Source organism: Lepisma saccharinum, chromosome 7 (assembly GCF_977018435.1).
Source record: "Lepisma saccharinum chromosome 7, izLepSacc3.1, whole genome shotgun sequence".
In the NCBI taxonomy this organism is placed as follows: Eukaryota; Metazoa; Arthropoda; class Insecta; order Zygentoma; family Lepismatidae; genus Lepisma; species Lepisma saccharinum.
Genome location: NC_139235.1, coordinates 45939139 through 45953413, shown reverse-complemented (window position 1 = coordinate 45953413; position 14275 = coordinate 45939139). Strand labels below are relative to the sequence as shown.

The following is a 14275-nucleotide window of genomic DNA, read 5'->3' as shown; positions in this document are numbered from 1 at the left end:
AAATAGGCCTATAAGAAGAAACGGCACACTTGTCTCCAGATTTATATAATGGCACCACGTTAGCATTTGTCCATGAATCTGGAAATGTACCCTCATTGAAGCATCTGTTTAATAAAATAGAGAAGGGAATAGCGAGAGAAGAAGCAGCGTTTTTTAGGAAAATAGAAGGGATTTCATCAGGACCATTGGCGCGATTTTGAGGCATTGAAGATAGGATGTGTTGCACTTCTTCTGGAGACGTGGAGAGAGACGTTAGAGAGTGACAGCAACCTGGACGGAAATTAGGAAGGGATGAAGTCGGTGAATTCGAGGTTGTATTTATGGAGAAAAAAAGAGTTAAAAAGATTAGCTTTGTCAGGGCCCTCTGCGCATACTGAGTCATGTTTTACTTTCAAAGGTATTCAGGAATTTTGCCTCCTTGAGTTGATTAGTGACCAAAAACGTTTGGGATTTGATTTGATATTGTTCGTGATAGCACCGATGTGTTCCCTGTATTTGGTCTTCTGCAATTGTTTAGAGTGACGTCGTAAGTCGGTGAAAGTTTTCCGTGTGTATTCATTAGGAAAATATTTCCAGAGATCCCAGGCCTTTTTTCGGTTTCCAAGGGCAACTAAGAGCTCAGAGTCGAACCAGGAAGGGTATTTCCTTGATTTAGTTCTTTTGAGTGGCACGTAATCCTTCATCACTGCATGAATCACATCAGTCAGCACGTCACACGCTTCATCGACACTTCCACTCTCCAGGATTGTCCAGGGAATGGAGTCCAGCGCCGAACGGATGTCACCCCAGGGTGCTTTGCTCCAAACAAGGTATTGACGTCGAGGGGTGGGAGGTCGTTGACTCTTCAGGTGGTCCGGGAGCCAGAATACAGCGTCCAGCGATTCGTGGTCCGAAGGGATGAGGTTTCTCGAAGGGGTGATGTGCGCTGAAGGGAGTGTGATGAGAGAATGTAGTCCAGGTTATTGTCTTTTCGTGTATTGAACATATTGTGCTGTTGAAGTCTGAGGCCATGTATGAAGTGATCCATGAAGTACGTGTCGTTCTTGTCTTTTGTAAAGCCATGCGTGGGGTCTATCCATGAAACTGAGAGATTGAAGTCTCCGAAAAGAATTACGTCGCCCATAGAGGATGCCGACAGCACAGAATCGTAGCAAGCCTCCAGAACTGCTACGGGGCAAGTTTTGTGTGGCCTGTAAAAACAACCGATGAAAAGTTTGTTTTTCTTGCCAAGAAGCACCTCAACCCACAGAATTTCACAGTCACGATCCAGGTCACTTCGCAACACACTATTCCATTTGTTATTTATGCAAAGCATCACTCCCCCACCCCTTGAGCCTCGGTCTTTCCTGTACATATTGAAATGTTTTGAAAAAGGCAGTTCGGAATCCAGTACATTGTCATTGATCCACGTTTCGGTTATTGCAATACAGTCCTGCTCCATAAATTCTCCCAGTTCCGAAGTGCAGTCAGAAAGTTTATTTTTTATGCTCTGGGCATTATGATAGTATGCACTGAATTTGTTTTCCATTGGCCTCGGGCCTGGATTTAACTTAATGTCTCCACACAGCAGCACAAGGAAAAGAAAGTTCAAGAGCCGGTGAGGCGGGGGCTTACCTTGGCCGCTGTCTGTTGCACGTGTCTCACTCGGCGAAGCAGAGAAAAGCGTCGGGAGGACGCCTGCCGCTGGAACAATAAAACACCTCTCACTGCATTTCCACTCACTCGGGTTAATGTTTTTTTCCGTTGGCACTGTTCAATAGCAATACCTTAACACCCGTGCAAAGTACCACAATAGAGAAATAAACTGAGAACACATACAATTTCTTTCCATGTGCAGTAGGGCTAAATAGTTATACATTTTGCATATGCAAATGTATGTATGAATCATATATGTAAACTTCTTCCATATTTCAGAGCCAATAACTATACTAAAATTACACTTTACATCTATGTACTGTCTTCTTAACAAAAGAACTTCCTATTTCCCTTCCGCCAACTTCCATGGTGGAGTGGTTAGCACAGCATGCTGCAACACCAGGGTACGAGGTTCGATTCTAGATCCCTTAGAAAAAAAACAGCTGCTATGCAATAGTGAAAATGTATGAGATTCTACATAGCAATGGCCCGACCCTGTGGCCGAGTGGTTAGCACATCGCGCTGCGACGCCAAGGGTCCCGGGTTCGAATCCCGGTCGGGCTTGGTTGTTTGTGAATGTCCATTCATCAATTTCATAATTTCATCACTCATCCCCATCTTCGCAAATTAGCCAAGAGGCACAAAACACGAAGTAAAATAAAGTAAATCAAATAAAAAAAAAAAAAACCTACATAGCAATGGACAGTTTATAGATGATCTTGAACTTGACGTGCAGATACTGTTGCCTTAATACATTACCCAATTGTATCTTGTGAAGTAGAACTATTTCTTTTTTAGTATAATTTTTTTTTCTTCCAAAAACAAGGATTTTCAAGATTGAAAATTTGAGATATACTGTAAGAGTAAACATGATCTGAAAGTAATGAGATTTTTCTGTCAAAATTTATAAAACAATATTTTAAGGTAAACAAGACTGTGGAAGAATTCAGAAATGCCACTTTTACACTTATTACATGCTAAATTGTATGATCTGGGGAAAGAACTCTGCTTACATGTAGGTTTTCTTAGGTACTGAAAGAAAACATTTTTTTAAAAAGTGAAGTGTTTTTCTGAAGTCCACATTTTAATTATTTTAAGTGCATAACTATCTGGGCCCTAGTAATTAACAATATTAAAATAATAGTATTAAGCACATTTTCCCCTGACATGGAAAACCACTGTAATGTCAATTCTTTTATTAAATGGGAAATCATCGATACCCGGAGGAGGCACATGGCACAGTGGTTCGGATCCCACTTTAAACTGTAAGTCCAGTCCCAATTAGCCTTACTGTGCATAAAATGGACTTCAAACACCAACTCAATCAATAAAAAAATGGGAAATCAGAGCAATGTCAATTCTTTTATTTACAGATGAACAAGGACAATTATCTTGTAAATTGAATACACTACAGTCCCATTTAACCGAATCCCGATTAAACAAATCACTAAAAAAAGCAGTTACTCGTGCGCGACCGTGTTTTACGCAGGAGCACCGACGAAGCACTTTTGCCTTTGTTTTGGTCTAACAGTTATTTATTAAAGAGAAAGTTCATTGTTATGATGCCTTGGCTGTACTCACCCACTCCCCCATCCCCATTTATTTTTAGCATGCGTACTAGGACAAGAGACGCCTCCTCATAGATAATTCCCAAACCTACCCAAGGGCAGAGGAGTTGAAAAGCGGTGACATACGAGTGCATTTTTTACCTCGAAACGTCACAGCCCTCATACAGCCGATGGATCAAGGGACAACTGAAACTTTGAAGAGGCGCTACAGGAGGAAACTCCTTGGTAAAATCTTCGACAACGATGAAGAGCCTAAGGACATCATATCCATATTGAAACAAGTGACAATCGAGCTGCTAAGAAGTAAAGTAAAAGTAAAGTGTTCCCCTGTGCATAGCACCACGCCATGAAGGCGTATAGGGGGTGTGGGGGTAACGCCCCACACTTTCTTGATCCGGTCGTGAGTGGGGGTGATGTGATCAGCATCACGCCCCTGACCGCCTTTACCCCCCAGGGTTTCCCCCAGGTACCCATGTTATTCGACGCTGGGTAGGCGCCGGGGCCGCTTACACCGTTAGAAAAGTTCCCGGATTTGAACCGGCCGGGGATCGAACCCGGGACCTTTAGCATGGTAGTCAGACGCGTTACCGACTGAGCCACCGCGGCCACGTTAAGAAGCGTTAATCTAATCTTAAGCAAAAGAAAATATCATTTCTTTTCATAAGCTGAATTAAACTTTATTGTTTTAGTCGTACAGCTTTTTGTACCAGAGCCTTAACCCTAGAACACTACCATACGTACACAGTTTTGCAAAATTCGACATATTTGCCAAAGAAATACAATATGAAGAAAGAGGGATATTACTGGAACTCGAAATAGAAGAAGACGACAAGATAAGCGACCTAGATATATTGATGAAAAGGAAGAGAGGACAAGAAATTGAAACCGCTTGGCATCAGAAGAAGTGTGCAGCAGGGGTATTCTGCCACAAAAGAAGTGATATAAGTGAGGTGACAAAAATAAATTTTTATAAAGAAAATGGAGGACAGAATCAAGAAAATATGCACAAACGAATGTGAAAAAGAAGGCAAAATAAATAGCCTATGGAAACAGCTGGAAAAGAATGGCTATGAGAAGGAGGATAGACTGGACATAAACAGAAGAAGGAAGAAAAGTGGCAGGGGAGAATTGGAAGAGAAAGAAAAAGAGGAAGAAAAAGAAAAAGAGAGGAGGTTTGGAATAAGGAGTATGGGGAAGACCACAGAAAAGATATGCAAAGTGCTTAGAAAGCAGGCATTAAAACTTACAGGAAGGGAGGGAGAAACATCTTAAGAATAGCGAAGAATGCAAAGAAGAAGAAAAAGGAAAACAGAGAAGAGGAAGGAATTATCTACGAAGTGAAATGTAAAGAATGTCAGAGTGTGTACATAGGAGAAACGAAAGAGAGGGTGAAAGACAGGTTGAAACAACATAGGAATGATGTATGACTTAAGAGAGAGAGAAACAGGACATGACATAGAGTGGGATGAGGCGAAGCAGATAGGAAGGGAGAAGAGAATACTAGTGAGAAAATGGAAGGAGGCCATGGAAATAGAGAAGAAAGGGGAAGAAGACACAATGAACTGAAATGGGGGACTGAAGATAAACAAAGAATGGAAGAAGGTGTTTAGAAAGAGTGGGAAGGACAAGAGAGAAAGAGGAGAGAAGAAGGAAGAAGAATGAAGAAAAAAGAGCATGAGATAAAGAGTCCAACCACATTCTAGATGGAAGAAAATATGTTTAGCCTTTTAGGTGAAAGTACAGTTGTCAAGGGAAAGCCACCTGCTAGAATGTTCCAGAACAACTTTCTAATAATCTGGAGGGGAGTAATGTTTGTGTATATATATCGTCCTGTTATGTACCTTGTTACATTTGTACTTGGTGCAGAGTCTGAAGAAGACCTTGCTAGAAGGTTGAAACATTACGTTTAGTTTATGTTTTATAATAAAATAAATTTCTGCCTTGGTCAGCATATTGAGTTTATTGTAAAATTTACGTATGCTTCGCGTTTAATTCCCTCCCCTGCCTCCAACATCGCACCCACCTACCCCTCTGCCTATGGTAAGGAGGGCGGAAGCAGTGAACGTCTTTAGTTTGTACGTTATGTGGGACTCTGTACATCAATAATATGTAGCGATAGTAACAGAAGAAAAATCTTGCACGTAATTTTGATGTGCATGTAGTAATAACGTCATTTGTATTCACGTAAGATTTGCGTGAATTTTTCTATATCATCTCATTTTTCTATAATATGATCAACATCGCAGCAATCAATGGATACATTATTCACACTCACAACTTCTACAACAATCTGGGCAACTCAGAAAAGAGACCATTCTCACGAATTCAGTTCATGCTTCACCTACATGAGAACTTGACCAAGATCTGGCAGGAGCAAAGGATAATAAATCCGGGACTGTCACAGGAGTTAAGAAAGTCAATTTTGAAGGTACTGGGGAAGGAAGAGACAAGTACAGTAGCAGCCGCATCACAAGGGAACAGAAAGTATTGCAGTTTCTGCAACTACAAGAAAAGGAGGATGACAACTATGTACTGCTCCTGTGGGAAGCCAATTTGTGGAACACTACCGTACGTAAAATTTGCGTATGCTTTGCGCTCAAATCTCTCCCCTACCTGCCACCTCGTACCCACTCACACCTCTGCCTAGCAGTGCCTCAAGTTGTCTGTTGGACATAAGGCAGCACTGTGGTAAGGAGGGTGCAAGCGCTGATCATCTTGATTTGGTTTGTTATGTTGTGCACTGTACGTCAATTTTACGTAGCTGTGTAAAACGAGAAATATCTTTCACGTAATTTTGACACTTGTAAATTAGATTTGGATACTTAGATTTTGAAAACGAAAGTTTAGAAGCATGCACTATTTTCTTGTAAGACTTTAAAATTACATTTGTTCCCTATTTACAGCGTTATGAATATTATTATTGTTTGCTTTTCATTGTTCAAACTTCTCGCCTTCATTCTTAATGTACGAACGTGCTTTTCAAGCAAGACCTTCTCTTAAAATATTCTATGTTTAATAAAACCATGTTTATACATTTTAAAATGAAGAATAAAATTCCAATATAAGGAAAAATAAAGAAAATAATGTTCATAATTAAGAGAAATTTTTCATGATGTAGAGGTTGTTTTAAAAATAGATTCCTTCATGTATGTAAAATTTACGTAGCGGTAGTTACACTAATATTGGAAAAGCTTTTTGTTTATGCCTACACGCTGAAATACATATGCACTGTACATCAAAATACTGTACGTACTGTATATCAAAAAAACCTTTATTCCGGTTTAACCGAATTTTCGTTCAACCCAAGCACCATCAGTCCAATCAAATTTGGTTAAACGGGACTGTAGTGTATTCAAACACAACATGACATCTTAACCATGTTTGTGTCATGAATATAAATTATGTATCTTGGTACTTTCTTTTGCAACTACAAGGAGATGCTGTACACAAACATATTGGTGTTTCTGTTGGTGAAAAACAAAATTTACAAATACAATATCAGTTACTTACTTCATATCTATTAGAAGATTAGTTATAAAAAGAGCAAGAGCTCCTGCACATGCTATAAGTAACATTGGATTTACTCTTGGTAGAAGTAGTCTACTTAGTGGGGGAATAACCGAACACAAGCTGAAATAAAGAGAGAACAAAAAATTAGTATTTGGCATGATGTCTTTTAGCATGTAAATAAAAAATGTTATGCTGATTTTTATTCTAGTATTTTTACACACACACATTTATTAAATTTTCATTCACAGCTTTCTGTGTACCATCTAATACAATATTTTTCTTCTATTAACCCTTAGATATAAGGCCAATTTCTCTCATTTTGCCTTAATGCCGGGAGCATTTTAAAGTGGGAAATTTGAAATTTGTCAACATTTTAATAATATTTTTTATCTTGGAAACTACGAATGCTAGAGTTACAAATGATACCTCGTTTTGTTCAGTTAAGATTAGGCTATAACCCTATTAACCAAAAACCCTAATTTTCCTTTACCAAATAGAAAAAAGTAAAATAATTTTTATTTTTTATGAAATCTCAATTTTCTTGACGTGAGGGTTCAAAACTGTGCCTTGAGTATTACCCGATATGTGTTTCATTCTTGTGGCAAGAATTGCACACTTGCTGCTGATACTTTCGGAGAAAAAAAAATCTAATGTAAATGTCATGTTTCTATTTTGGCAGGAAATTGACCCCATCTCCCTCCAAATATAGTCAGAATGTAATTGCTAATGACATATGTTATGTCACATATCATGTGATGCTCAAAACATGTATCTCCAAATTATCTGATGCATAGGGTGCTCCCAAGGCCACACAACACTTCTTGGGGGTAAATTGTTGATGTATAAAATAAAGACAAAAATAAATATTTCTGTACATATAAGGAAAGCTATAAATTGTAAGTGTGTGATTTTTAATTTAGCATCAAGTATGCGAGTGTGTGTGTGCATGCCACACATTTTGTTGTATTAGTCAGAGGTTCTAAAAAATGTGTAACTAAGGTTCCTCTGTGTGTGGTGGGAGAGGATTTTTACAATATGAGTCATGAAAAAGGAGCCTGCAACTTGCAAAAAGCCTGGAAGAGCACTGGACTGAACTCGTGAAGAATTTCCAGACAAACAGATTTTCAGCACAGATTTGTGGCCTCCACATTCTCTGAGCATGTTTATACATGACTAGGGCTCGGAAAAAGAAAAGAAGGAAAAAAAAAAAAAAACCTCAAAATAATTTTTGCTCCTAAAATGAAAGCTTGATTTTCATAGATTACAAGAGAGTAGTTTAATGCTTAGATAAAACCCATTGTTTGGTGGTTTTAACTACCGAATAACAATAAATAGCCCGTGGTGCAACTGCCCTCGATGGCGAAAGCCTACTTCTCGACTATGGACCTCACTCCCACATGCCTCAGCAGAGTTGGGTGATGATCCAACCAGTACGGGGTGGCATGTGGTCAGCACGACGAAACCCTCAGTCATTGTTGTAGGTTTCCGTGACCAGCTTAAACTACCGAAGCAAAGGAAAAAAGCAATTAAGTGCTAATGTAATTCTCTTTATTTTTACTTTCAAGTTTCTGTATAAGTCATTCTCCTTTGTTCAGAGAGGGCCTAGAACGATACAGTAGTCTGTCAACATCTGAAAATACAGTTGTGTTGTGTTTCATATAAATCAGATTATTTTCTTAATATTGTGACTAAAACCACAGATTAAAGCGATTATAGTGGCTAGGGAAGTAGGCTTCACACAAAGCATTTAAAATTTAGCTGGAGGAAAATAAATGCACAACAATTTAATTATTTAGTCCCTTGCCAAACATTTCAGTTAAAAATAATATAGAGATTTCCCATTGACCATATTTTCAATTAATGGCAAACTGGCTAAAAGATTATGTCAGGAAATTTAAATATATAGCAAATGCATTTGAAATTTACGAAACAACAGAGGAGAAGAAAAATAAACATGAAAAATGTAGAAAAATGCAATAAAAACTGCAAAAAATACTGAAAAAAGAACAATAAAAACAGTGTTTTCAGGTTCTATCTCAAGGGAAACGGACTGATATCAGGTTTAGCATTTATTTCAAGGCTCACAAAAAAAAAAAAAGATGATTTGTCATCAACTTCTGAGCCCTTTGGGGTTACCTAAAGAGGAAAATTTATGAGATGAACCTGTGCTCTCTCCAGGAGTTATATTCATAATTCTATTGTAAGTATTGAGGATCCAGAATTGTAGAGATTTTAGTAAATCATGTTGGCATGGATTCAGAAGCATTTTAAGGCCCAAGGAAGCCATTCACAATCTCTCCTTTAACCCGTTCCCTGCAACAACGTTGAAGGGAAGTGCATCCAGAAAGAAATAGATCCAAACAGCAAATTCGTTTCACATATAACTATATAAAAACTTGCTGCAAAATGAAGCTAAGTAAAACAACCTATATATATAGACTCTGCCGCAAATAAACATTCCATATTAGGTAAGGTAAAAGGTAAAGTTCTCTCTGGATACAGCACCATGCCATGAGGCACACTTAGGAAATAGGAGATGTGGGGGTAGGTTCCCACACCATATTCTCGATCTCGGCCAATTTGGAGGTGATGTGATCAGCACCATACTCTGGCCACCTTTACCCTCCAGGGTTGCCCACAGGTACCTTTTTTTGAGACATGATGAGCCCCAGAGCCACTTTACACAGGGACAAGGTCAGAAAAGTTCCGACTTTAGAACACGCACCCCAGGAATCGAACCTGAGCCTCCTGCATGGCAGTCAGACACCTTACCTACTATACCACCATGGCTCTAATTCCATATTGCAAAAAAATATTTTTTTAGGAACTGACAAAACATCAACAATGGAATATTTGATGGCCGATAGCTCACATAGACTAATAATAGCAAAAGAAGTGGTGTCAATAAAAATGACTTTCAGCAATACAAGAACAGTTAACTTTTTAAATACCGTCTATATATAGACACTCCGCAAAAAAGGGTCAACTTTATGGAGTCTATATATAGCTCCACCGCAGTTAATGGCACATAATGCATTGAAACACATTTCTCTCTTCCTTGCTGTACATTTTCTAAAATACACATGTGTGTATTTTCACAACTCTCACTGCAGAACAATCATGAATAGGCTGAAACAAATCACCAAGATAAAGCATTTACCTTAATTCAGTATTGAACATTATTTACACGGTTTAAAAATTTTGTGAAAGCACCTTTCTGAACATTTACAAACACAACTTTTTGTTATATTTTTAGCCATTTAGAATCCTGATTCAAATTTACATTGGAAGCAAGCCCCCTGTGTGGAGGCATGTGTTGCACGCACCAACCGTGACCCTGACCACTATCCTCACCTAACCACAATCCCTCTGTTCCCACCTCAGGTGTGAAGGGGTGAAGGGTTGGTTCTAGAAAAAGTGGTTTTTATTGTGCTTGAAATTAAGACATTGTCGTTATCCCTGATTATGGGCCCTGGGTTCAGTAAAACACAGGCCATGCCATTTTCCCCAACACCACTTTCACCAATTTTGCCATGGTCCCCTAAGGTTGAAAATTGTAGATCTCCTGCAGTGTTACAACACAAAGCATTTTGTCACTTTGAGTGAATGCTCTGGATTATTCTGATTTCTGGTGGTAGAAAGAAATAATGACTAGGTTAGAGAAGAAATGACACACTTCTTCCACTTTTGTGCCAGCTAATGATATTTTCATCAATACTCATATGAAATAATAAATGAATCGCACTGTTAAAATGTTGATAATGTAGGTGGCAACACTGTCATATTGTCTGCAAGGCATCTGGTTTAAGCTGCAAATAGAAATTCTCTTCTGCCAATGGGGAAATTAAAAGGCTTTTCATGTTAGGGGGAATAAAAAACGTGGTTGATAATAAGAAGACGTGAGTCACTAAATTATTTCCACAAAAATTACTTGTAAATGTTCGATTAATTTCGGTGGCCTCTGCCATCATCCACTTGGGAACTCGATACTTCACTGTCAGGTTGACTTTCGGTTCCTGTTGTTTCCTCGCTTACTGCTAGGAGTGCTGGTGTAGCCAGTTCATCAGCTACGTATGATAGGTTTAAGTTGTTGCAATAGCAGGAGCCAAACATGATGTGCCTGACCACTGCCGATATTCAGATTGTGTGGAAAGTACATAATTGTGTGTCTCTTTGATTTTTCGCGAAAATAATTTAGCAACTCACTTACATCTTCTTATAAAAGGCTATGTTGAGAAGAATTAAAGACATCTTCTTGCTTATGTGTATGTAATACAACATTTCTGATTTGAAGAGCTACGTATCTTAATCATTGTAGATATGAGTTTTTTATGATGTGTATGTAAACACAGACAACTGGGAACAATTTTAAATTTTACCACGTTCAGTAAATTCAATAATTTGTAAATGAAAGAAGATAAACATACCTTTGACTAATATCTGACATATGCTCCTGCAACCAACTTGAAGATGAAGCTGCTGTCACATGATCAAGGGCAGTGTTGCAGCTTCCGTATATTACTACTAAGTGGCTGAAGAATGCAACTAGTGTTCCGAGTAGAAGACGGCCACTGCAAACATTTTTAAAAAATACAAACTGAAGCAAAAACATTCAATCTAACCATGCTACTGTGGTGTTAATATATAATCCTATGGAGGGATTTAAATTCCCACAACCTTTATTCACGTTAATAAAAACATGGAAACCATAAATATATTCATGCTATTCAAAAACTCATTCCTTCCCTTTTTCTTTCTTATTACTGATCTTCTTCCTATCTCTTCCCCATTTACATCTATGTCTTCTTATTCAGTTATCTCTAGCATTCTTTTTCCCCTTGTGTTATTCCCCCCTCCTTCAAAAACCTTTCTCTCATTCTGTTCTCTTCCAAACTGCATTCTCTCTATTTCTCTATCTTTTCCTCTAATATCCCTATTTCTATCATAAGTATGTTTCTCTTCCTTCCTTTTTTCACCCAGTCTCCCTGTCTTCCTACTACTCCATACATACTTTTTCTTCCTCCGTATCATGACGATTTTTAGTTTCAACAATAGCTGTATTTTATTAAGTTAATGAAGCAGTTTTAAGTATTTCATATTTTTGTTATGTTGCTTCTCAGCCATGATTGGCTAATTGCAATGATTAGGAGAGTAATTATTAGGTGAAATTAATATAGGGACACTCACAAAGAATATGTATGCCCAAAGTGGAGCTTGAACCAAAGAATTTTTGTGGCCAGATAACTTAAAACTCTCAGCAATCAAGTTGGCTGAAACTGTTTTATTACTGTAAAAAACATGGAACAAATGATTTACTTTTGAAAAAGAGTTTGAAAATTACTAGTATACAAGAAACCTTTTATGCCATGTGCAGCAATATATTAAAATCACTGCTACATACATACGATATCACAAAATAAATGTAAATTTTACTTAAGTTTGTGTGTAGAGTTTGCATCAAGAGAGCAAAAATACAGTTCAAATTGGACTTCAACATACAAAATGAAATACCAAAGGGGTTACGGATTCGATACCCGGTGGAGACACATTGCACAGTGGTTCAGATCCCACTTAAAACTGTCCAGTCGCGATTAGCCTTGATGTGCAAAAAGTGAACTTAAAACCCAACTGAAACAAAGTTCTGAGCTTTTTAGCTTTTTTTACCCTAATGTATGGAATATTTGCATTGTGTACATACGAGGTGTGGCTAGGAAAAAAAATGGATTGATGTTGCTGTCGACAAACGGCAAGCGCATCAAGGTCAAGTGGTGCACGAGTGTATAACGTGATATCCTGCCTATCGACTATGTGATTGCCCAGGCTACGCAGCGCTCAGTTCCACTGTAGCTTGTGGATGAAGTGAACCGTACATCCGTGCTCCTTCGGAAAAATGTTAAGTGTGAAAGTTGAACAGCATATCCAGGGTGGCTACAAACAAGCAGAAATGAAATTCCCTGAATTTTCCAGGTTTTCCAGGACAAAATTTACATTTTTCCCTGACAATTACAAACTAATCTAAATCGATGTTTTTGCAAATGGAAATAATAAACTCATACAGATCCAGGTATGGTTTTGTTAAGTACCAATATTATCTTCTATGAAATTGATCTAATTTCTCTATTCTCTATGATTTGAATTCAAACTGCAAAATAGTGAATTTTACAATTCACAAGCTAGGGAATGATTATGGAATTTTGTCATACGCAGTAACTTTAAAATAAAATACTTGATTATTTTTAAAGTTACGACTAAATGAGATAAGAGTGAAGAGTGATTGATTAAGAAATACAATTTGTAATATATCAGTCTCCTTATACATTCTCGGCATTATATGTTGATATTTCCACTGAGGTTTGGAACCCTCTGCTTGCAAGAAACATGAGTGCGGACTCATTTTTCAATGCATAAAGCTACTTCTCTCTTCTCTGTAAAGCAAACAACTTAACTCTTCCATATAAGTGAAACAATTGAATCGAACAAAATAAAGTGTCATATTTCCTTACATTATCAATGGGATTTCTGCTTTAGTACAGTATATCCAAGTGAAGTACTGTGAAACTGACAACATGCAGTTATACCATTAATACTGACCAATAGGGCATGTAGGTATTAGAAATTGAACGCAAGGAATTTATAGAATTGCATTGTACAGTGTGGCCAGAAAGTCCCTTTACACACGAACTAAATGTGTGTAACAATGTAAGATGGTAAGATATTTAAGATTTTTACCTCCCATCCTGATCATTGATATGGCAACAGTGCTCTTCACGTGAATTGCCACGTGACTGCCCGCAGAGGGAGAATAAAATCTGTGCGTTGGCCAGTTCATTGTCGCGTCTTTCCGTGTTTGGTGAACAACAATGGCAGATACCAGTGACTCCACTTTGGAGGAGTGCACATAAGGATGTTTTGGACAACTAACTGTAAATATTATTAATGTAGGGATGAAATAAGTGGAGGTGTAAAGGGACTTTCTGGCCACCCTGTATAAGTACCTGATTTAGATAACCACACATTAAAACAGGAAAACACTAATAATAAAAGCTTCTGAAAGTTCATATACGAAGGGCATCCTGAAAAAAGCTCCAATGGTGCCTATACGCAGCACTAGTGGTCGGAGAGCAACACACACACACATGCAGGCAGGAAGAAGTGGCATGTAGCTGTACAGTTGCAATGCAGCCGTTTTAGGACAGTTCTAGGTTAAAGATTCCAGCTCTCTTACAGTCTCCCAGCGACTGTGATGTAGCCTTCATTGCACGCTCAGAATTTGGCACTGAGCCACCAGCAATCGTGTGAGGTGTGCAGACCGTACGTCGTGTGAGAGTAAGGTCAGACGATGGTGCAGACAATTCACGGAAGGCCAATCGAATGTGCACAATCCCATACACCTGAGTACAGACGGGTCCTTTGCATCACTTCGGGTGAGATATCTTGGACCACTCCCTGTACAGCCCTGGCCTTGAATGTACCGACTTTCATCTCTTTGTTTAACTGAAGAGGTTTCTGGCAGGGCAAGGATTTGACAGCTACACTGCGGTAGAGATAGTTCCAGTCTTTGC

General features: G+C 38.4%; 1 protein-coding gene across 1 annotated transcript in view; it reads right to left on the bottom strand.

The window, feature by feature from the left end:
* The window catches only part of LOC145989838 (zinc transporter 6-like), a 72531-nt gene that overhangs the window by 22253 nt on the left and 36003 nt on the right, over nt 1-14275 (bottom strand). The window contains exons 6-7 of the mRNA XM_083125240.1: nt 11141-11284; nt 6714-6833 (exon numbers count right to left, since the gene is read on the bottom strand). Of these exons, the coding sequence (XP_082981366.1) occupies nt 6714-6833; nt 11141-11284 (264 nt within the window). The remainder of the gene's footprint in view (nt 1-6713; nt 6834-11140; nt 11285-14275) is intronic.